The sequence below is a fragment of the Suillus subalutaceus genome (genome assembly GCF_016647625.1).
Source record: "Suillus subalutaceus strain FC151 chromosome Unknown DFJ58scaffold_77, whole genome shotgun sequence".
NCBI classification, from domain to species: Eukaryota; Fungi; Basidiomycota; class Agaricomycetes; order Boletales; family Suillaceae; genus Suillus; species Suillus subalutaceus.
The window spans coordinates 134,828-156,861 of NW_024540326.1; the positions used below are offsets into that span (position 1 = coordinate 134,828).

Genomic DNA, 22,034 nt, shown 5'->3' on the forward strand with positions numbered 1-22,034 from the left:
GTCCTCAATTCGTAGCATGATTTCGTCATATCGTTTTTAGTTATTCAGACAACGTGAACGGGACGGGTCCTGTTTGACGTGCGGCGAAGTATCGCGTGGATGTATTTTTCTTTCCCTTAGGTTCTCTACTTTGCACTCTCGAGTACCAAGAGTTCTCCTTGTGTCTGTGCTAGCACAACCGCTCGCCCTGATTTGATCCGCCGATGACGCCAAACCCGACTTTTGCAACGCTGCGGGCGTTGCATGCGCTCATGGGCGATGCCCTCGACGATATACATCGCATTTTTTCAAATTCTTCTACTCCCCATTCGTCGCAATGTTCATCGCCGGCCTTTCCAGATTCTCCAGAGCCGGTGTCGGTGCCCGCTACCCCCATGTCTTCCACCTTTAGCACCCAGGCCTCTTCCTATGGGACCCCACTCTCACCATTGTCCAACCTTCAGCACGACTATCCTTCTCCATCTCTTCCATATGTATCGTCATCACCAGCGGAAAAACTCGCTGCCTGCCCAGCGGCAAGCGCTGCAGCTACAAGGATTATCGCTGCTGCTGGTCAAATTACGAGCATCGTACAGAAGCCATTTCTGTTCATGTCCGATGCGAGCATGGTGGTAAGTTTTTTCGTTCTCCTTTCAATTCGACCACTAGGCTGACATTTCTTGTGTCGTTATATTACCACGTAATTTCTCATACTTGCCACCTTCAGTACACCGTTCCAGCATGCTTGCGTCTCATCGAACATTTACATGTCGTTGAGATTCTGCGTGATGCAGAGGACGAACGCCAGCGCCTTCTTTCCGAACTCCGTATTATCGCGGAGCTCCAGTCCCAGAGCGAGCCCGTTATGGCTGACCAAAGTGCCTTGGGTAACGGATCAAATTTCCCAAATCATAACTCCGTCAAGGGCCTTCCGTCACGCCCAAGCTTTACTCGGGGTACGTGCCTCACTTTCCTCACTTGGTCCCGGGGTGTACTGATCGCCGTCTTATTCGATTTCAATTTTTCATGCGCCTTCGTATCGTCTGCCCCTGTGATTTCACATCCCCCTTCCCTTCCTTTCTCCCTCCTGTCATGCCCATCACGTGATAAAATTGTCCAGACGCTCCAACAAAGGCGGAGGAAAAGGCACTCCAGCTAGAGGGCGTACACGTCAAAGACATCTCGCTCATCATCGCGGAACGCACGGGCGGCCTCCGTTGTGTGGATTCTGTTCGTTTAGGTGGGTCTGTTCTTCAGTCGTTCGATTTTAAGTTTCGTCTGGCTATTCGGATATTCCGAGCTTCTGAACTCTTTGTTACTTTAAATGAACGCCGTCCTTTCATTTCCTCGCCGGTGAAGCGGATGGACTAACAACTCCTCGGCCTTAGCCCACCCCCTGCGCTTGCTTTCAACGCATCACATTCTACGTGAAACAGCTCCAGACACCTTCGCACTGACGCGTGTCGCAAGCCTGCTCGACAGCGGCAAGAGCGTGGCAGATGTCTTTGCAAAGTACGTGGTCGACTTCTATTCTGTTCGCTCACCCATGCCACAAATTTACATCCATCGATAGTCCCGAGAAAAAATATGAAGACACCTCTGGAATCGCTGCTTTCGTCGGATTGTGGTGCGTTTTTTTTTACACCTGGACGTATAGATTTCTAAACTGAAGATCCCCAGCACTGATGAGCTGTTCAAGTCAGCTGCGTACCTCACGGAGGCGTTTACAGGTGTTCAACTTCCTTTAGCTCCTCCAGGGAGTGCTCCCACGAGGCCTGCAGATGGAAATGAAGCGCATATATCCACTCTCGGTGCCCAAAATACAGTGGACGATGCGCATATATCTGGCTTTCCGGCTAATAGGGCGCATATATGCAGCCCTCTAGCGCAACCTCAGCCTTTACGCGCCCAATCATTCACTAGCGTACATTCAGAGTATCCAACTACTACATCGTCTACGCAGACACATCGCCATCTCCTAGAAGCTGCGACAGCCACACATGCGCTCAATCCAGTGGCAGAATCAACCACGTCTCCTCGTTTATGGGATGCAACCATGCCTGCGCCCATCGCTGGACCACCTTTGAACATCGGCTCCGGCCTTCTCTCTCCCAAACGCGACACAACGCCCCACACAGAAGCCTCATCTATAAAATCAGCTCTCAAACTCCCCCCGCCAGCCCCGCACCCTTCACCGCTGCACAACATGATCTACAGCAAAAGCGACGTTCCAAACACTCCTTCTGCGCTCCTTGTTAAATGCGCGTCTGTAGTGTCGACACTTACGCTTGCATCTACGAATTCGGCTGTTGTATCCGAAGGGAGACCACCAAGTGGTAACGTAGGCTTGGGTGCTGAATCAGATAGAAGGAGCGCTGGGTCAGGACTTGATCCTGAGCCCATTCCAGCATTCAATCTCGCGTTCAACACGCCTGTGCCATTTTTCGAGTGGTTAGAGAACGGGGGATTGGACGCACTTAGTGGGAACGGCGCTGGTGCAGGTTGTTTACCAGCAGGCGCTGTTGGGAATGTCGTATCAGCTGAAGATGAGGGTGCACAGACTCACACTGGACATGTGAGGAATTTGAGCACGCTGTCCGCGCAGAGCGGTCGTGAACCGGGCAAGTCTTTCCGCCTTGAGCGGTTCTCGCAGGCGATGATTGGTACGAATGGGTGGGAGGCGCCTGGAGCTATTTTAACTGGTGCGTTGTTGTTCCGTTTGCCTGCATGTCTGTGTTGCTGCATGATTCTGACACTTGTGGCTCCAGGTTTCGACTGGCTTTCCCTCCCACGAGGTTCGACGATAGTAGATGTTGGAGGAGGAATCGGAAGCACGACGATGATTCTTGCACGGGCGTTCGGAAGCAATTCTGGACGTCGGGGAAGTGTGAGCAGCGACGAAGCTGAAGACACTGTGGAAAATAACAGCTCCATCCCTCAACGGTCTTGCAACGAATTGAGTCCGCGTAAATCTCGGAGGGACCTCAAGTCCTTTGCCTCACGAGCCGATCTCAAGTCACATACTTCTCGCGCTGATCTCAAGTCCACTAATCTCAAAGCTGCACGTTCTCATGCCGATCTAAGGCTTCAGTCTTCTCAAGGCGAGCTCAGTGCGCGACAGTCAACTGTTCCTTCTTGTGAGGATCAGGACATGCAATTCCGCTTCATCGTCCAGGACCGTCCGGTTGTCGTCGGACTCGGACTTGACGCATGGCGTGCGCAGTGCCCAGAGATGCTGGAGAGTGGACAAGTGACGTTTTATGGTAAGAATTCCACCCAGATGCTGGACGTGTCCTTTTCACGATGCATTCGACAGATCACGATTTCTTCCTCCCACAACCTCCGCTTCCCCCATCAGACCTCAATCGGCATCCCGCAGTTTACATACTCCGCGTTGTCCTACATGACTGGCCTGATGCCCGTGCACGACATGTGCTACTCAACTTGCGGCTTGCAAGCAGCCCAGAGACGAGGCTTATCATTGCAGATCATGTCCTCCCATTAGCATGCGTTGATGAGGGCGTCCGTAGTGCAAAGCACGAGCATCAGAAATCCGAAGGCGAAAAGTGGACGCTCGACTCGGTTCTAGCGCACCTCGAGGGCGCACATGGCACTCTAGCGCCTGCGCCCCTACTTCCGAACTTGGGCGAAGCAAGTGCAACCCCCTTTTCCATGGACATCGTGGTATGCGCGATGATAGATTATTTGTCTGTGCAAGGGTTTACTGACTGAGCTGCGTAGATGCACATAACTTTCAATGGCAAGGAGCGCACGCTACGGGAGCTTTGTGCGCTAGCTCTGTCGTCCGGATGGCGCATTGCACGCGTGACATACTCAAAAGGTTCCCATTTCGGGCATCTTGTTTGTGAGCCTGTAGATATACCAGAGGATGCATTCAACATTCTCCCTGGGCGGCCAATCTCGGATCCTGCGATAGATTTGTCATTTGAATGTGCTGAGCCCTCGGAGGATAACGAACATGAGGGCCCGCGGACCGCCCAGGAGATGTATGCAAATAAGTTGCCGTCGTCCCTCGGGCCGAGGCCTATCTCGACAGCTATATTACCACTTTTGCCTTCTCCTATCCTTGAGCGCTCGTCATCGCGTTGTGGAACGCCAACGTTTGGATCTCGTGTGTTCCTCCCCCGTCCGGACGAGATCCCGTCTGGCAAGTCTAAATCTTACAGCCTTGGTAGACGATGGCTCAAGGCAAGAGGCCTTGGCGTACGTAGCGTGGTCGAGAAGCAAAAGCGACGCGAAGAAGGCGCTCGAAAAGCTGATGAACACGATGATCAAAGCGCTCAATACGGATCTCCACAGCACTCGCGCGTCTGGTGGAAAAAGGCGCCACCCGCTTCTCCTGTAGCAGAAGAGCGAGCGGGTGATGCATCGATATCTCGCAGCCCACTTCGCCCTCGCAGGGGTACGATAACAACTCCAGAGCTTTCACCACCATTGCCGTTGCCGAGCCCGCGCATTCCGACACAATATAATTTTCCGGCGCATCGTACGACGCCGAGTATGCAGTCCAATTTCCAAAGCGATGGGAGTTCAAGTGCTCCGCGGTCACGGAGGCCGAGTGTGGCGAGTCTCACTCGCAAGCTCAACTTCTCCCCTTTTGCGCGGAGAGTAGATGGTGCAGCACAAAGAAGCAGTGACGCGAGCGCAAGCCCGCAGTCAGCAACGTTCGATACTGCATATGTCCAGTCCGCAGACCAGGAGAAGAAGTTGAGGCATCAACCGAGTTCACCGATGATGCAGAAACATCGTCCCGATGGCGATCGCGAACACAGCATCAGACATCATCCTAGCGCACCTCACTTGAAGGGTCGATTAACTCGCGCTGAAGAGCCTCCGCCCTTGCCTACTTCTCCCAAAATTGTACGGGATGATGGGTCCTCCAGCGCTCCTCGCAAGTCCAGTCTCCTGAGCTCCCCGATGTTCAGTGGGAGTAGGTCTAGTCTGTCCACGACGACCTCGCGTCAACGAAGTCGTTCGATTTTGTCAAATACTCCTCCTTTGATACGTGCACCCAGCACACCCGCGGATCCCACAAGCCCAAAATCAAAACGTCAACCAAGTATACCGAAACTTCCCCGGAGGCTCAGCATACCTGTGCTCCGCCGTAAGCGCAGTCAAAGTCTGACTGCTGAGAGGGATACTTAGACCGGTAGGCGGGGAAGTCGTGCTCAAGATATGGCTGGTAACTTAACTTTCGTTTACGGTTCTTTTCTTGCTATCTCGAATGCTGTGTTTTGCACATATTACAGCGATTGCCACTCATTTTATGTAGACGTCCTCGTTGCATCAGAAGGCCTGATGTTTTACATCATACTTTACAAGTACTGTCCTCTACTTCCCACAGAGTAAATAATTCCGAGATCTCATTGTGGCACTAAGTACTAAGGATCGGGGTTTTAACCGATACTTGTAGAGATCGTGCCAAGCGGGTCCCTGATGACATCCTCCATTGTAATAAGCGTAGAAATTGCATACTGGATTGCATGTGTTTTCTTAAGAACAAGTCAAAGCTCTAACATACAGGCAACTCTATTGCATAATACATAATTGGAAGTCCCTCATCCTTCGAGCCCCGGAAAGATGTTGGGAAGCGCATAGATGTGTAAATCCAAGTGAGAGAGTGAATTCGGTCACTGGTACTATTACTTGCAGGAATAATCGAACGTTGTTCCACAACGACAAACCATATGATTACAGCCAGCGATCTTCTCTATCAAATGGGAGCACCCTGGGCATCTTGCCCAACCTGATGCTTGAGCGATATCAAGGACTTGTTGCGTCGCTGCGTCAATAACACAGTTGTGATTCCCAACCCCTTCATACTTGGTACGGCATTTTCCACACGTACGGGTGGAACAACTCGGGGCTAGGCAATCGTACACTTTTCGTGACGACTTTTGGTGGAGTGCACCAAGAAAGCGATTGCAAGATGGCGACGAGCAATACACCCGGTGCATCGTTTTCTTTTCTCGGCCTTTGAGCCGGAAGTCTGCAATTAAAGCTTGACTGACGTAGCGTCGTACTTTTGTGAAGGGTATGTTTCTGTGACAGCATCGTGGTGGATACAAGGCGTCGTCACGGACTGAGGACTGGAAGAGGTGGGTGATGCAAGCAAGGTCGAAGACGTGCCCGCATGGAACTGGTATTGCAGCTCCATCTATAGGATCTCTGCATATGATACAAATGGGTCTGACACCTGTCAGTTACACAGTCTATCCTCGCTCGTCTCATAGACTCACGGTTCCTTCGAGGCAGCATCGACCTTCTTGATCGACTGTCGTGGCATGTTTATTTCAAGTGCTGGAAATTATTTGAGTTCCAAAAGGATGTTTAGTAGCCAGAGGAGATTATGTCCCCCCTTCGTATATGCAGCTGAAAAGGATCGACAAAGCTGTCACGGTAGGAGAAAGAGCACAGGAAGGAATGCTCAGCATTTCCTGCCTCGTTGTCTCCGCATGCACTCGATCACCCCTAAATGATCGGGAATAAGGAAACAAAGATAAGGATCACTGGATCTAAAGCGCTCGATATCAGGAGTGCGAAAACACGTTCGTAGTCGTCAAAAACAGGAGCTTGCGTGGCTGTGCTGGGATATAGTACTTAATAGGCAAGTCCTCGTGACTTATGTAAGCATAGGCGTCCATCATTTTCTTGAGCCTGAGGCGTTCGCCGTATGGCCCACGGAACACGTAGCCCAGCACAAGCCCAGCATCTCAAAGTCATGTTCCACCGTAACCTCAATCCCGCCACGCGCATCATGAGGACGAAGGGAAATTCTGTAAAATGACATACAGATCACCAGTCCTACCAGCCCAATCTAAAATCGGGCGGCGTGGGGCCAGCAGTCGCGACTCGCCACGTCTTGTTTTTCGCAGAAAAATCAACACCACGAATATCCCCATGGATGTAGCCCTCTGCATGGAATTTATGAATAAAATAGGTGATGGCTTTTTCCGGTGGTTAACGCTCCGAGACAGACCTCTTGCTGAATGGTCGATACAAGCTGGTTCGTTGCATGACAGGTTCATCAACATCCTCAATGTGAAGGGCTTCCATAACTATCATGTTCCAGCTACCGAGTACACACTTGTAGGTGATAAGTTTGGAGCCATGTCCCTTGCGGATGCCGAACCGGTGTACCGTGATAATCTTCCTTTGAGTCGTGCCGTTGACGATTTCTCTTGACGGCACCTGTCCTACCTACTTGCACAAGAACACGGGGCACGTTGCTTACTACTGAGTTTTAGAACTCGTATGGCCCTGAGGTAGCCAATGCTCTAGTACGTACTCCTCCTGTCGTCAACGCATCTCTTGTTATCGATTCAGCAGCACGCGAGCCTCTAAAGCCATGTTCTCACCATAGATTTCGGCATCTGTTGATGATGTTGAGCGCTCGCCGTTTAGAGAAGCTGAACCGCACCGACGTCCAGAGTCCAGACAGATTTACGCCACGCTATCGCGCATTCTACAACATGCTCTCGTAGAAAAACATGCAATGCATTCGTGAATCATATTCTGCAACGTGCACTATACCTATTTCATGCTGTCGGTGATGTTTATCTGTCAGATTCTCACTCATGGTGTGCTTATTGTCGAACGTCTGTCACAAGAAATTGCCTCGTACTCTGACAAGTTCAAATGATTCAGCCCATCCAGAACGAAAATATAACGGACTGGCAGGGGTGAATGATTTCGATGTATATACTATAACGATATACTGTTTGCTGCCAATCCATCATTATTTCTTGCAGTTGGGATTGGTGCTTCCCACTGGGGCCAGGCTATGGTCTGGGTACCAGGAGTCACTAACTCAGGCTTATCGGAAGTGATTGGTCCTCCCTAAACTATTGTAGTGCAGTATCATATGCCAGGCATACCATTTAACCCCTAACTAGACTAAACTAACCCTAACGAGTAACCTATCAGCATGACTACTGAAGACTAGGTACTGGGTGTACACGCACGGCTAAAATGCAAACACAAATACCCAAAATTAATTGTGTAAATAGTCCCATGACATCACAACGGTAGCCATTGGAGGTCCGCAGTCCACGGCACGTTTACGACAACTTTCGTATCATACCGAAGAAGCTCTTGCTCTAAAGGAGTTAGTTCGGCATGTTCACCAGCACCCCAAAAGTCACTGCATGTTGTCGTTGGAGTGACACTGTGGCCTTTCGTTACCTTGACTTGTCCTTTGGCTGGCAGTAGAAAAAGAAAAGGAAAGTCTGTGTGATAAAATCAATGGGATATGCATTGAAGGTACCTTCGCGACAAGGTTCAGTGTAGGGAAAGTACCGTGAACATCAAGCATTTAATAGATTCCCCATAAAGACCAAGTTACATTTTATTCAACTCACCGCTTTTGTTTGTCCTTTAAGTTGGAGCCATGGTAATTCTAAAGAAAGTACCTCGACAGCAGGTGTGCGCGTCTGTTTTACTTGCCCCACAAGTAAATTAGTAAAGTAGGTGGGTGCTGCCGTTTTGCAAAATCAAGCCCAGGTAAATTACCGTGACGTACTTTTATTTTTCAACAGCGGATAGTTTCTGCTTAAACGTCATCCTGAAAACTGATTCAAATTACCAACATGCCCGAAAACCGCCCCATTGGCCAACGGAAGCGCACAAGCTCAACGTGCTGAACAACAAAGCAAAGGGAGAGGCAGTATCAACACAAGCATCGACAGCAGGTGCCAAGTGCACACTTCTGTTTTCCAGCTGTACAAGTAAATGAAGAAAAAATAAAAGAGTGAAGCAGGTGAGTGCTTCGGACTAGGAGTCACAAATTCAACTTATCACGAAATGACCAGGCGCGATAGGTTCTGCCTAAACCCTCGAGTTATTACCATTCTGCCAAACCGACTCCTGTCTACAACGGTCCAGGTAAGCGCGATAGTATAAAGGCGAGCCATCTTCCTACCGTCCAGCCCATCCCAAAATCGAGGACCTTGACAGATCATACCACCTCGCACACACAATGCGTTTCTTCTTCCTCGCCGTTATTATAGCGTTGACAGCATCTGTTTTCGTCAGTGCATGCAAGCAGTCATTCCAGAGTTGCGAGACTGCTGTGGTGGTGAGGGTGAGTTAAAAACTCGTCATTAACTCGTGGCTAGCCGCCCTAGCGCGAGGACACGCAGGAAATGGCCAATCTGAGACTGTATGAAGTCTGCGCGGACTCCACGCCAAAGTCTGGGGACTCAGCGGAGTCAGTACACGTCGCTATCATATCTAATTAGATCAGGTACACGTACGTGGGAACTACGGGTGGCTAGACTAGGCACAACTGGTTGGCAAAACTCCCCGAGTTCTGCCAACAACACTACCAGCGTGACTATCATTTGTGTGATTCACGAAATGGTAGACAGTCACGGATAGATCATAATGGATAGTATCGTGAAGTCAAAGTGTAACAAAACATCCACATAACAACGGTAGCGCGAGAGTATAAAAGCAAGCCATCTTCCTACCGTCCACCCCATCTCAAATTACCACCTCGCACAAGCAATGCGTTTCTTCTTCCTCGCAGTTATTATAGCGTTGACAGCATCTATGCCAGTCAGTGCATGCAGGCAAGCGACCCAGAGTTGCACCACGAGCAGTGACTGCTGTGGTGAAACCGTGGTCTGCATTGGATTTGTGAGTAGGAACAGTTTGCTTTGCATTCAGTTTTCACCCGATGACTCACCTTTTGCGCCTCGTAATATCAGAACGGCAATAAAGCCTGCTATGATCTTCCCAGTGAGAGAGCAGACTAATTTGCACATATCGACACGTTGGTGAGTCCTGATCCCGCTTCTGCATTTGTGCTGTTGTTAATAAAACAAGACATAAAACGCTACTGTTTGAGAAATGGACAGAGGCGATATGGGGCTGAAGTAGCGTATGACGTTTCAAGTGAATAACGTGTTTATGTGCTTTTTGGTCTTTGTGCAAACAAACCTGCAGGGCCGACCATAAATCAAATGCGTGCCAGCTAAAAGACGCGCATTTAATGATCAACTGTCCACTTTTTCGCCGTCATAAGCTCGCTCACTTGACAAGGCACGCAGTCGTTCATACCGTTTTACGTGTCAGTCTCGTTTAACCGTCGAGTTGGACCTTGGAGCTCGACAAGACCTGGGACACGAACCATTAGCTTCTCCAGCTCGATTTAGACCTTTCAAGATATAAAATCATAAATTATATCAGCATCAAACATCAACGTGGTCGATCACTCACCATCCATAGGTCGAAAGCGTCGGGGTCATCGAATCAAGTGTTCTCTGCTTCTTGATGGCCCTCTTCAAAGCGACAAGTCTCCGTGCTCGTAGTTTCGACATGAAAGACACGCTGACGGATATTCCAATAATCGAGGCGGAGCATGCCACACACGGTACATGATGTCGCGGCGAACAAATTCGACTCACGTATTAGTGTTCGTGATTTTGGCCTATGCGCTTGCACAGCTCGCAGCTAAGATGTTTCAAGGAGCATCTAACGTTGCGAACTAAACATAGCATAGGAACTATACTGGTGAAACTGTAGGTGCTGCCGGTCCAACCAAATGATAGTGTCATTGGGTTACAAGACCATGGACATTAGATCGACGCCTCAATAGTGGGCATTCCTAGCGGGCATTTCTTCAAATGAAGTCCGCTCGCTGGAGAATGTTATGGGGATGGCATGATGATTGGTGAAAATGGCCCGTGGGTTTGAATGATTCGTCGGTCATTCTTCGATCTAAAAACTATTTGCACTGTGAAATGCATGAATCCTGCCCACGTCTGTTGCATCATTGCCATCTCGATAGCAACGTCCCTGTAAGCCCGTTTGCACCTGCAACATGTGCCTGCCTGTACACTCCTGTACCTCTGAATGGATCAGCATGCGATGAACGTTTGGGGGACCGAATGCTGGATGAGAGCCTGCCAGGAGTTGTTTCCATTATGTAGTGAGCGTGAGAAATGCGGTAGCATTGTCGCACGGCACACACACCATGATGCCCAACTCCTTCGATTGATCTTCTACATACTTGACTCGTATCCGCTGCTGGGCCTTCTCCAATGAAAAGATTGACCGCACTCGACCGAAAGTTTCAACTAGCGGTTTATTGATAAGTCGAACATCCGTGGACTCGAACAAACAACTTTCTCCTTGTGGATTCGCTTCAGCTCGTTGTTTTCCTATTCTGATCAAAGCTTGCTCAGGTGATACCCCATGGTAGGAGGGTTTTAACTTTTCAAGAAACCAATGCCACGACTAAACCACGCCGGCGGAGCGCTGAGAAACACGACTTGATCCGATGGCTTGAAAAAAACGGAACTTGTGTAACGCTCATGCTCCGCCTGCAGCATGTGGCATGTACTTTTCAGCTTTGATTGATGAGACGGAAGCGAGGAACACGCAAAAGGGGCAAACATCAATCGATTGGGAATTCATATAGTGAAATGGACACACAATGTCACGGTAAGCCATCTTACATATTGTCCATTGTCTGATTTAGTCCATGCAACAAGGTTATAAAAAGACTGTTATAATGCGTTTTATTATGGTCCCTCACCAGTGGTCTGTGATACTGAAAGCTCTATTGTCTGTGCACAACAATCAGGGCAATCGTCTGCTTTGATCTATCCACCTAACTCCTTATTTGAACTCTCGCCGGGCGAGTTTGTTTATCGTAAACGTTTATCTTTCCCTTCTCTTCGCGCCCTTCCTCGCATCTATTCTCTTCCCTCTACGCTTCGCTCTTCTATGATGCTTCGAAGACTTGCCCAGTTTCTCCCTGCCCTCGTCATCCCCACTCTCGTCTCAGCTCATGGTTATGTACAGCAGGTGACGATCGACGGCACCGTCTACATGGGCAATGACTTGAATGTGGCAACTCCTGCCCCTTCTATTATCCGTCTTGTCGACACGAACAGTCCCGTCAAGGGTACTAATAACACGTTCCTTAACTGTGGGCAAGACGCTCAGTTCGCTTCTCTGGTCGGAAATGCGAACCCTGGCTCCCAGCTCGAGATTCTATGGGTCGGCGGAACAGACGGCTCATCTAACGTACGTGACTTCATACAATGCCATAGATTCACAAGTGACCATCAATCTGCAGTGGCCGCATAACACAGGCCCACTAATGCACTACATGACCAAGTGCGACGGTTCTTGTTCAACATACAACTCGTCGAACTCCGAGTGGTTCAAGATCTCTGAACTCGGTCTCGAGGCGGACGGTAGTACCTGGTATCAGGCAAACCTGAGTTAGTAATGTTCGTACTTTGCTTTACTTGCACTCATGTATTCTGCAGATTCTCGAGCTCCTGCGAACGTGACGATCCCGAGCACTCTCGCACCCGGAAATTACCTGCTTCGCTCGGAGATTATCTCCCTCCAACTTGCGATGACACTAGGAGGCGCTGAGTTTTACCCTGCGTGCATTCAACTTCAAATTGGTGGTTCCCAGACTCAGGGCCCGACGTCGAGCGAGGAGTGCTTATTCCCCGGTTGTTACTCTGATACTGATGCTGGCATCTTAACACCAAACGTGAGCCGTTTTCTTGTTTGATTTTTGTTTGAATATATCATTGATCATCGCACAGATCTACAACCCGCCCATTGAGTACACGTTCCCCGGCCCTCCTGTCGCAAGCTTCGTGGACGCCGGCTCAAGCTCTGCTGCGCCTTCTTCCACCGGCTCTGCATCGGGTTCCTCAGCGGGGGCTACATCAACCTTCGCCAATGGCCCTTCTTCCACTATTATCGCGTCATCCACCCCGAGTCCAACGGCGACAGGGCAGTGCATGCTTAGCCGTTCCACCAGTGAGGATGTTGTCAAGCGAGACAGCAGGAACAAGCGGACACACAAGCGGAGACTCACCCGTGCGCATTAAACGCGAATATTAACTGGCGAGGGTGGGCTTGACGTCCCTCTCCCTCATGGTTATCATATAACAAGGCTTGATGCCTCGTGGCACTGCGTGCCGCATCACGACATCATTGATTCGGTTATCCACGCACACGATCTTTTTTAACTCACTCTCGCTCATGTTCACTCTCCTTTGGATCAAGTCACTCTCTGTTGCATGTTCGTTTCGTTCTGCTTTGTGCATATCTTGTCTATTTGTACTTTAGGTGCCCATCTGGAATGGGTCTTATCCATGAGTAGCCATGGTTAACATAACATGCATATTATTACTAGTATAGCTGCACCGGATGTACATAATGCTTGATGCAATGCGACTGATGGTTGATGTATCAATGTGTGTGCCACCTGTCGACTCGCGGGAGGTCTTCCATTTTCAACAGCCTGCAACAAACTCAAAGGAGTCCAAACAAGGGCAGCTGCCACTGGCAAGAGTCAAGACCTTCCTACCTCTTGCCACAATTGCGCAGGTTGATTAACATCTCATCCTGTTGAATACATTCAGGGAAATCCTGACAACACGTATTGGACTGTATAATCATAATGATGCCGGCTTCGCCAACAGCAAGCTATTAGATTACTGGGTGTATTGCACACGGTCTATCGTCCTCATCGACCTCCTCGCTCGATTCTGGGGCGAGAGTTGCCCCCGGAGCAACCTGCAAAGGATGAATATATGTCTAGGTCGTGCTTCATGGCGAAGGCTTGAAGCACGACTTGGAGACGTTATTGGTATCCGTGACATACTACCATTGAGTCTAAGTTATAACCTCCTTTTTGCGGCAGCAATAGTGACCACACCTTTGAACTTGCTTTCGTCAGTCACTACTAAGTCTTCATTGTTCGAGACACCCTCGCAACCTCAATTCGACAGAGCTACCTTGTTCTTGCTTTGACTGATTCATGGCACCACTACAGTCTTTTCCGCCACGATGTCTTTGTCCGTTCGTTTCTTAGTCGCATCTGAAAGTATTTAAGCGACAAGCAGAACGGTGGTATCGACACTACACTACGAACACGTTCTTCGGTCAAGTACTCTCAGGCTACTACTCGCGATCGTACTCGCTATTGACGACACAAACTCTGGTTAGTTCTTTGTTTTATATTTGCTGATGATGCTGACATCAGGTTTCAGCGTATTAGACAGTGAACCAAGCTGAGAAGGAATGAAGAAGTCCAAAGTAGAGTTACTGTCTCTTCCTGAAGAACTTCTACTTTATATTCTAAGCTTCCTTCCTTGGCAAGACATTCTACGTTGCACATCCGTAAGCTACTGTCCAATCACTGATTGGCGTTGGTTGCCCCAGATGGACTCTGATACTGATGATCGTCTGGCAGCTATGCAAGGCCCTTCGCCAGGCATACATGTCATCTTCCGAGTTGCAGTACATCACTGAATTGGGCGGCCAACAACTGCTCCCTGTCTTCGGTGGTCACATTTCTTTTTCAAAGCACCTACAACTCCTGAGGGACAAACTCCACGCATGGTCCAAGCTTGACATCCACTCTTTCGAAGCGATCTCTATACCAGAACAATTCTGTACACGAACAGAAGTGACCATCGTCAGTGGACATGCCTGCTTCTGGAAGCCATCTATGCACTCGTGCAAGATCTTTCCAATACTACCCAAGTCCTTACAACAAAGTATCGAGCGTGATTTTTCTCCAGATTCACTTTGCTCAGTTCCCGGACAGACACAAAGCGACTTCGATGTTTTGAATGTTTTCATCGACCCGGTGCAAAACCTACTCGCCATCGTTTATGTCACAGTCATTGGAAATGGTAACATGGTGTATGATGAGGATTACTATATTGACCTTGTAGCCCTGGATGGAGATGGCGCCCACCCTCAAGCTGCTGGACGGACTCTGTTTCTCTCTGACTTGCCAACACACGAAGACTTTATCACAAAGAGTACGAAAATCGAGGGTTTTGGGAGACATATCGCTTTACGATTGTTTGACGATCAGCCGTGCACTCCTACATTTGCGTCCAGATGGTGGTTGCAGATTTGGGACTGGCAACACTCAACAACGTCCAATGTGAGCCTTGATCAGAATTAGTTGAAATACTTGACAGTTGATACTCGATCTAGAGCATCCTCAGCGGCCCAATAATAGATCCAGATTTTGACGAGATCGACATTTGCTTCCTCGGAAACGATAGATTTTTGATTGTCAGCGACCATTTGAAGCTCTATTCAATCGAGGACATGTCTCAGGCACCGCGATTGCTGGCTTGCTTCTCGTGGCCCGTACCATTTATGAACCTACGATGCTTTACCCCGACGGATGATATTGCACGCAGCTCGCACCCCCAGATACAAGCCCCACAAGTAACATGGATCTCTAATCCTGAACATCGACTACTCTCCCTTGTCACGCGGTATCCAGATCTCCACTTCGTCATTTCCACTAGGATTTTCTTCGAGCCTGACTTCGTTGATTCGGAAGGACCAGCAACCATACCATGGGAATCTTGGGGTCCTGAAAATACTCGTGCTTTCCCGCACCAATTTTCATGCAAACTTGCCGTTAGCGGGAGTCGAGCTTTGTATGCATTCGCTGCAGCCGGCGTACAAATAGATGACTCGACGGAGTACAGATTACATCTCATGGACTTTAGTCCATTAGCTGTTAAGCGCCACCACCAGCAAGGCCTAGGAAGAATGGTGAATGAGCCAGTCTACGGTAGAACATATCGAGAAGAAGGAATGTATCACGACATCCATGCCCTATGTCGAGGTCGTGTCTGACAGAACGTTCAGTAATGACGATATCATCGAGATGTGGCTCGATAGAGACAAACTTTATTTGTTGAAGGACCGTTTTGACATCGTAGGATCATCTCATCTTCCAATGAAGTGCGACGTACTTATTGTCTATCCAGGATAAAATGGATCGGTTTGAAGTCATCGAGTTTTAAGAGCAAACACCTTATGATACAGCTACTAGTAGATCGTTGACCTTCCATCAACAGTACTTGCGAGACGAGAGGCCAAGGATTATACATTGGTTATACAGAGATATATCGTATTATAGACGAGCATATGCAGCATAATTAGGCGATAATGAGCACATCTACGTTGGGCACGTCCAAAGATTTACAATAACTGAGATTTCTACTAAGTACTCATGACCGCCGGCGCGGTGCAGGAAAGCGCTAAAGGAACAGCTTGCCGCTCCCAACAAGATTTTGCATCTAGAAACAAAATCCAATACTAGCCTATTAATGGTGAGAGGAAATCGTAGACTCTACGTCGACCCTAGTGGTGATGATAGGGAGGCTTGGGCTGTCGTCCTGGGTGGGAGTGGAGAAAATGCCAGTGTCGATAGTCTGGTGCAGGTTAAGCATCAGCCGAGAGATGAGAGTAACGGATAAGCTGAAGGTCTTTAAAATCTGTCCGTGTTTATCGCATTAACCACTCACCAACAAGTAAATGTGGAAAGACTGCCTCTGAGGCCAACCTTGTCGATCGTCAAACTAAATATAAGGTGCGGAGTCTGTATGCTTACCGAACCGATCTGATTTAAGCTGTGAGCATTTTGTGACACGCATCAGTATCCATGCGGTGACTCACGTAGTACGTCAGGATGTTCAGTATATTGGACAGTGTCATCACCCTGGAGGCATGTGGGTCAGAATCACTCGAATCACGGTATCGCTAGCAACCTCACCCAAAAAACATTGCACCTGTGTTCGGTTGATTCAATGTTCGTAACACAGATGCAACGAAAGATTTACCATCGCAAAATATGACATCAATGATATTTTTCCTAGTGACCAAAGATAACCGCAGCAAACTGTCGGTTTTGCAAATTCTGTACACTGTCAGGACGAAGATGAATAAATCGAAGACAAATAACGCCACATATGCCAGCCCGATGCCTGCAATTGGATAAGGTCACGACATGAAGTTGCATGCAAATGTGGCTTAGAATTCACTGACGGGCAGCTCTGCAACGACCTTTGAGCAAGCGCATAGAACGGGGATGAGCACGACGTACGCCGCTTTTGAAAATGTTTCATTGCAGCCAACTTCCGGCACGATTTCCACATCGCCTGAAAAGTGTCCAAAAGTGCCCGCCTAGAAACGATCAGTAAACTCCATGGTCTAAACTTTTTTTTTTAAACGCACACAAGCTAGTCCCGCAAGAGCAATCATGACGATTGCCATCGAAGTAAGCAGGCGCTTGCTACGGCCGTAGAGAGCATAAGTGCGAATAGCCATTATGACTGAAATTTTCAGCATGTGATTTTCTCGCAATAAAGTTAACTTCTACTTACTGCAAACAATCGCTGTTTGGAGGAAAATGGCCAGTTGTCTATATAGCCCATATTTCGAACAGCTAAGTCTTTGGTGAGCAATCCATACATATTCAAGGATCAGAGTGAAACAAACCTCTAGAGAAATAAATTGTAAGCATGCCAAACGTTGAGTACATGCATAACGAAATTGTAAAACCTCATCTGAAACAGGCACAAAATCCATAACTAAGCCACAGATATTGCTGAGGAGAGCGATATAGCGGTTGAGCAGAAATAATATTGTAAAGAGTGCTTTCGGACGACGCCAAATAAAAGCGATTTCTTCTGGTAAGGTCACCATATGGTCGTATATCAGTACACCTAGATTCAGAATAATGTGTTATCGTCCTGGGACCAAGGATAGAGCTAAACTCTAGTACTGTTTCCCGCCAGAACGGCGTATATGCAGAACAATCTATAAATATTCAGGATATATGGTCAATCTATGCGTTATCACTCACATTTGCTGCACCTCCAGATCAGTGTTATACATCATGACAAGGCAATAATCAACTGGAGGACGTCGAGAATGTGGGGCGGTCCATTATATACCAGCCGCGTTTAGCGGTCCTTCCCGCAATCAAGTGCTATGTCTGCAATCATCCAAATCAAACTCCAAAATAAAGTTCTAGACGTAATATAGTTCCTATACATAGATGTTCCGAGTTGGCATCACTGATCAACGTGTTATGGCAGGTTAGCCTCACATGGGCGGGTGATTCATGAGCTGTGCCATTACAAGGCTGGCATTGTTCTGTTCCTCGCTAGAGCACAGGGATTATGGCCGTCATGGCGATCAGGGCTTGAATTGTTAGATTGAGTCATTGCGGGTTGAGCTGGATAGATTTGATAAAGTCTCGTACCCGCCGGATCCGTCTCAGATATATCCCCAGACTGCGAAGGTCATTTATACGAAAAATTATTAAAAGAGTGGATGTATGCGCACAAGTTGCTTCCTTGGCATGCTAGGTAGATGTGTCACTGATATAGTGGTCAACGAAATGTCGGTGATCGCCGAAGTCGTTGACCTGAAGCAGTTGAACAGCCGCTTCGAGTTCCAATGTTCCATAAAGTCAACGGCAGCGGACATGGCGGCACCGAGCTGATTCAGTCTCCGTTGTCCGACCTTAAAAGTATCCAGGTCTGGCCGGAGGACTCGGAAGTGTGCAATGTGCACGCTGTGAAGATCAATCAATCATCGCTTCGAGTACTATATGAGTACTTTGAGTTTGTGTTAGCATATGGTCCAACACAGCCGGTCACGGTAGATCTAACACAGCTTTCTTTCGAGCAACTTTAAATGACAGTGATGTACGTAGTCCCACGGTTTCGTCCGTAACCTATCCTGATATATTCACCTCTCTCCAGCTCGCTCTTTACATTAACTTTGTGGAACCCAGCGACACATATGCTCCGATAGTCAATATGAATTGTCTAGAAACATCCAACTCGCTCGTGCGAACCTTCACACCACAGATTCAGGTTTTGAACACAAACAGAGTACATTTTAAATTTGTCCACTGTCCAGGGAGTCTCATTGACATGTAATCTCAAATGCACGGTCCAACTGGCTTGGAAGTTGGCAATGTCTCGGATATTGGATACAGCTGTGAAAATTCGCAGGGAAATTTTCCTGGAATTGGCATCGGTGGCAGGGGATATAGCACAGCACAAATGATACGGCGCAGGAGCGCTGTCTGGGTTAGATTGATCAATCAATCGCCAGAGATGGGGGACCTGGCCCTCTACTGCAAGTCGTGCCTTACCTTTCAGCTTCGTCTGGTAAGTGTTCCATCGAACCAATGCTCGCTATAGCCATGATGATACTGACCATCGGTATTCTGCTAGGTGGTTCGTGGAGGAAATCTCTCGTCATGGATGTTAAACCTTGTGCCATTGTCGCCATTAGTCATCGATAGCAGGAGTATCCTGGCGAGTGCTGAATCAAAGAAACATGTACGTTTCTTCACGGATTATTCTGTTCTGCGACTTCAGTCCTAGTAGCATCACTGACTGTGGGGTTGGATGGTTTCATGTCACCTCTTGAACGAAACAACGCGAGGTAACTTCCATACCAAGAAGACTAGCCACGGCGAGGCCCCCTGAAGCTCCCTATAAGGTCTGTTCGTCCGGAACCCCAAAAACGGCCGTCAAAAATGCAGCTTTTTCCAATGTTACGGATGCAACCAATTAATGTCCGAACGTTCGTATTGCTGTTTCGATATACCGCCAACCCAACAGTATCACAGCCATTTAAAGGCGTCGATTCTGCAACCTTCGTCTTCAGACCCGCTCTCGTGTTCGCATCAACCAGTGCCGCGCGAACCTGGAACTGCCTTTTTCACAGGTCTCAGTATGCGCCGAACGTTCTTTGATTGTTATCTCACTTCGGATATATAATATACAAGAGTACAAACACTACTGGTCTCCAGACGTGGCTTCTCTGTCAATTCACTTTATGGTATCCTCAGGCTCCATTAGATGGTTTGAGACCTGCTAGTGCAGAGACATGAATCTATCACTGACGTTGACGTAACTATGCACGACCTACCCATGTAAAGCACTGAGAATCTCCTCTCTCCCCTTGTCAACCCAGGCCGCCGGTATCTTGTCCGAATTGTCCTTCGAATATTGTCCAACTTGAAGAAAATTGTTCTCTTTCGAGAACACCCATACCGCTGGGTTTGGGGCTGGCGTCGCTGTAATAGCATGAAGTTCCTTCCCTGGATGGACGAAGTGAGAAAATACGCCTTCGGACAGAAAGAAGACCTACGTATGATTTTCTCCACCAAATATCCCATGTTCTAAGTTCTTGGGTAAGCGAATACATTCTCAAATGTAAAAAAAAAGATAGATGCACCAAGTCATTCCTGTCATAACCTATCAGATAGATGGCAGTAAGATCGCATCGGTCATTCGGAATGGAACAACTTGCCAAACGGATCTAAGACGACGCGTTAAATGAATAAGCGCAACATCTTAGCTTCAGAACTTACTTTCAATTTCCTCCCCAGCCACAAGAAAGCCATAGAAAACCAAACTCTTGGTAGTTAAATGAGACAAGACGACACAGGGAAGTGTGTAATACGCCTTACAGCAATCACAGTCGCTGGGATGGTGAACCATTCAAGTGTGGACCATAGCTGGAAGGGCTGTCACATATAACGACGATGTCAACTAGTTGTATGCGAGGAAAGACGCCTGCATACCAAAGCTGCACAGTAAAGTATTGTGATCATCCATAGGTGCGAGGAATAACTGAATAAAGAGTCAGGAACCACAGAGGCAACGGGCGTCTAGCGATCACGCACGAAAACGGAATCGGAATGGCAAGGATCCTTTCTAACCCAGTCAGGGTTTCCACGAGATCATTAAGCGTCGCGAAAAGCACACCTGCGAGAAGAATTATCAGTGGCATGGACAATGAGCCTACCACAGCATACCTAAAGTTGGGTCACCCACAGTTCCACGGGTTTGCAGTGCGGAAATGTAAGATGTCTTCAGGGCTCAAAAATTAGGCCTTGTTAATTTCCGTGCATGGTAAGATATACGTACCAAGTACAAAGATATCTCCAAAGGAACGTTATTTTTGCTAGGGCGGAAATTCTGACGTGCGTCATCTGCTCCAAGCTTACAAAAATGGTTCCTTATGATTCTCCATACCCAAAAGAAGATCGGAAATGGAAAGGCTGCTCGCCAGCCGTGCCTAGGAGGTAATTCGGCGGGTAGAAGAGACTCTGCATCATAATAAGACGGTGCAATGGTTTTGGTGGTGGTGTCCGTCCAAAATGATCGATTTTCAGGTCTTGACAAAGACCCAGGCACTGCCACCTCGTGAGTTTGAGCGACTGCGCCCCCAGAGAATTCCGATTTGTCGTGATTCAGGTCATGTGTATGCCTACGGCGTAACATCCGAATTTGGTCATTTTTAGAAGGGATAATGGCGGGAAACGAGTAATGGCGTGAAGAGAAGGAAGGGAACGAGCGGGTACAGATCTTCATAGTGAATTCCTTCTTCCCCTCGCAGGTAGTGCTTGACGGCGACAGCATACGCCTCGAGTAAATTCACTACTGTCTTCTTCTCAATTAGGGTCATAGCGCATTCCTTGTGGGTCTTCGCTGGGTCCTGGTCGGTTATTTCATCAGCAATTGGACGATGACAATCCTTTGGGGGAGCTGGAAAAGTGTTATCTGTGACGTTTGAGCAACCTCTGCGAAGAAGAAAAGAGCTTGTGTACCTGGGACATGAAACCACACGGTCCGAGCAAAGATGCGGCAGTTTAACACGATATGAGACCAGAGTTTTGCACCCTCATTGTAATGCTCGAAACTGGATGATGTCCGAAAAGATATTATGAAACCGAGGACGGTACCGAACCTGCGATGAAAATCAGTCAAAGATGGTTTCAGTGGGACTGAGTACTAAGGGCCCCCTACACGGTGATAAGGGTCGGCTGAATCGACACTTTTCCGTGCGTGTAATAATTAAGCACGCATATTGAGGACGACCAGATACCAGTGACAATCAGTGCAGGCCAACATCTACTTAGGGCGGTACTCGAAAGCGTGTCCCAGAAGATCGAAAGTGTTTTCCACCATGTGAGGGGTTTGTCAACGGCCAGTGTGGGCTCGAATGAGCCAAAGGTAGTCATATCATCAGTCTTGGACATTGGTGAATGAGGCGTGAGGAGATAGTGCCAGTGGGAGGGAAGTTTAAAAACCTCACAGAAGTCCTTGGCGAAGAAAGACGCGCGCGTGAGGAGGGCATGATTGAAATACTCGCTGAAAGGCGCCCATATGCATGCTTACTCGATTGTGACAGAGGCG

The 22,034-nt window shown here is 48.3% G+C and overlaps 7 protein-coding genes across 7 annotated transcripts; 4 read left to right on the top strand and 3 right to left on the bottom strand.

Moving 5' to 3' along the window:
* Nucleotides 1-374: 374 nt before the first annotated feature.
* On the top strand, nucleotides 375-3,855 carry DFJ58DRAFT_704902 (S-adenosyl-L-methionine-dependent methyltransferase; the record flags this gene model as incomplete). The annotated part of the gene is made up of 12 exons (XM_041383693.1): nucleotides 375-611; nucleotides 707-825; nucleotides 1,339-1,495; nucleotides 1,560-1,606; nucleotides 1,660-1,739; nucleotides 2,388-2,430; nucleotides 2,587-2,681; nucleotides 2,748-2,866; nucleotides 3,128-3,242; nucleotides 3,338-3,489; nucleotides 3,547-3,663; nucleotides 3,721-3,855. Coding segments are annotated over 12 exons (1,416 nt in total), but the record flags the coding sequence as incomplete, so codon positions are not given.
* Nucleotides 3,856-5,523: 1,668 nt separating this feature from the next.
* DFJ58DRAFT_906721 (uncharacterized protein) lies at nucleotides 5,524-6,549 on the bottom strand. Its single transcript, XM_041395025.1, has 2 exons — nucleotides 6,240-6,549; nucleotides 5,524-6,189 (listed from the first exon to the last, which is right to left on the bottom strand). Exons 1-2 carry the CDS (start codon nucleotides 6,284-6,286, stop codon nucleotides 5,643-5,645), a joined length of 594 nt encoding a protein of 197 aa, XP_041242283.1. The 5' UTR covers nucleotides 6,287-6,549; the 3' UTR covers nucleotides 5,524-5,642.
* Nucleotides 6,550-11,450: 4,901 nt separating this feature from the next.
* DFJ58DRAFT_795624 (glycoside hydrolase family 61 protein) lies at nucleotides 11,451-13,230 on the top strand. The gene is made up of 4 exons (XM_041390538.1): nucleotides 11,451-12,036; nucleotides 12,089-12,236; nucleotides 12,285-12,520; nucleotides 12,576-13,230. Exons 1-4 carry the CDS (start codon nucleotides 11,734-11,736, stop codon nucleotides 12,864-12,866), a joined length of 978 nt encoding a protein of 325 aa, XP_041242284.1. The 5' UTR covers nucleotides 11,451-11,733; the 3' UTR covers nucleotides 12,867-13,230.
* A 475-nt stretch (nucleotides 13,231-13,705) lies between these two features.
* DFJ58DRAFT_746739 (uncharacterized protein) lies at nucleotides 13,706-16,261 on the top strand. The gene is made up of 7 exons (XM_041387485.1): nucleotides 13,706-13,838; nucleotides 13,887-13,984; nucleotides 14,034-14,163; nucleotides 14,237-14,941; nucleotides 14,995-15,614; nucleotides 15,667-15,736; nucleotides 15,789-16,261. Exons 3-7 carry the CDS (start codon nucleotides 14,065-14,067, stop codon nucleotides 15,822-15,824), a joined length of 1,530 nt encoding a protein of 509 aa, XP_041242285.1. The 5' UTR covers nucleotides 13,706-13,838; nucleotides 13,887-13,984; nucleotides 14,034-14,064; the 3' UTR covers nucleotides 15,825-16,261.
* DFJ58DRAFT_795635 (uncharacterized protein) lies at nucleotides 15,789-16,719 on the bottom strand. Its single transcript, XM_041390539.1, has 6 exons — nucleotides 16,644-16,719; nucleotides 16,577-16,592; nucleotides 16,480-16,522; nucleotides 16,415-16,423; nucleotides 16,329-16,366; nucleotides 15,789-16,281 (listed from the first exon to the last, which is right to left on the bottom strand). The coding sequence occupies exons 2-6, from the start codon at nucleotides 16,585-16,587 to the stop codon at nucleotides 16,128-16,130; spliced, it is 255 nt and encodes an 84-aa protein (XP_041242286.1). The 5' UTR covers nucleotides 16,588-16,592; nucleotides 16,644-16,719; the 3' UTR covers nucleotides 15,789-16,127.
* Nucleotides 16,720-18,267: 1,548 nt separating this feature from the next.
* DFJ58DRAFT_842804 (uncharacterized protein) lies at nucleotides 18,268-19,208 on the top strand (the record flags this gene model as incomplete). The annotated part of the gene is made up of 4 exons (XM_041392876.1): nucleotides 18,268-18,471; nucleotides 18,576-18,707; nucleotides 18,831-18,989; nucleotides 19,056-19,208. The coding sequence occupies 4 exons, from the start codon at nucleotides 18,268-18,270 to the stop codon at nucleotides 19,206-19,208; spliced, it is 648 nt and encodes a 215-aa protein (XP_041242287.1).
* A 546-nt stretch (nucleotides 19,209-19,754) lies between these two features.
* DFJ58DRAFT_842805 (UPF0187-domain-containing protein) lies at nucleotides 19,755-21,877 on the bottom strand (the record flags this gene model as incomplete). Its single annotated transcript, XM_041392877.1, has 11 exons — nucleotides 19,755-19,976; nucleotides 20,068-20,087; nucleotides 20,204-20,249; nucleotides 20,303-20,359; nucleotides 20,417-20,465; nucleotides 20,519-20,600; nucleotides 20,651-20,705; nucleotides 20,763-21,105; nucleotides 21,200-21,383; nucleotides 21,446-21,585; nucleotides 21,645-21,877. 11 exons carry the CDS (start codon nucleotides 21,875-21,877, stop codon nucleotides 19,755-19,757), a joined length of 1,431 nt encoding a protein of 476 aa, XP_041242288.1.
* Between the last annotated feature and the right edge of the window lie 157 nt (nucleotides 21,878-22,034).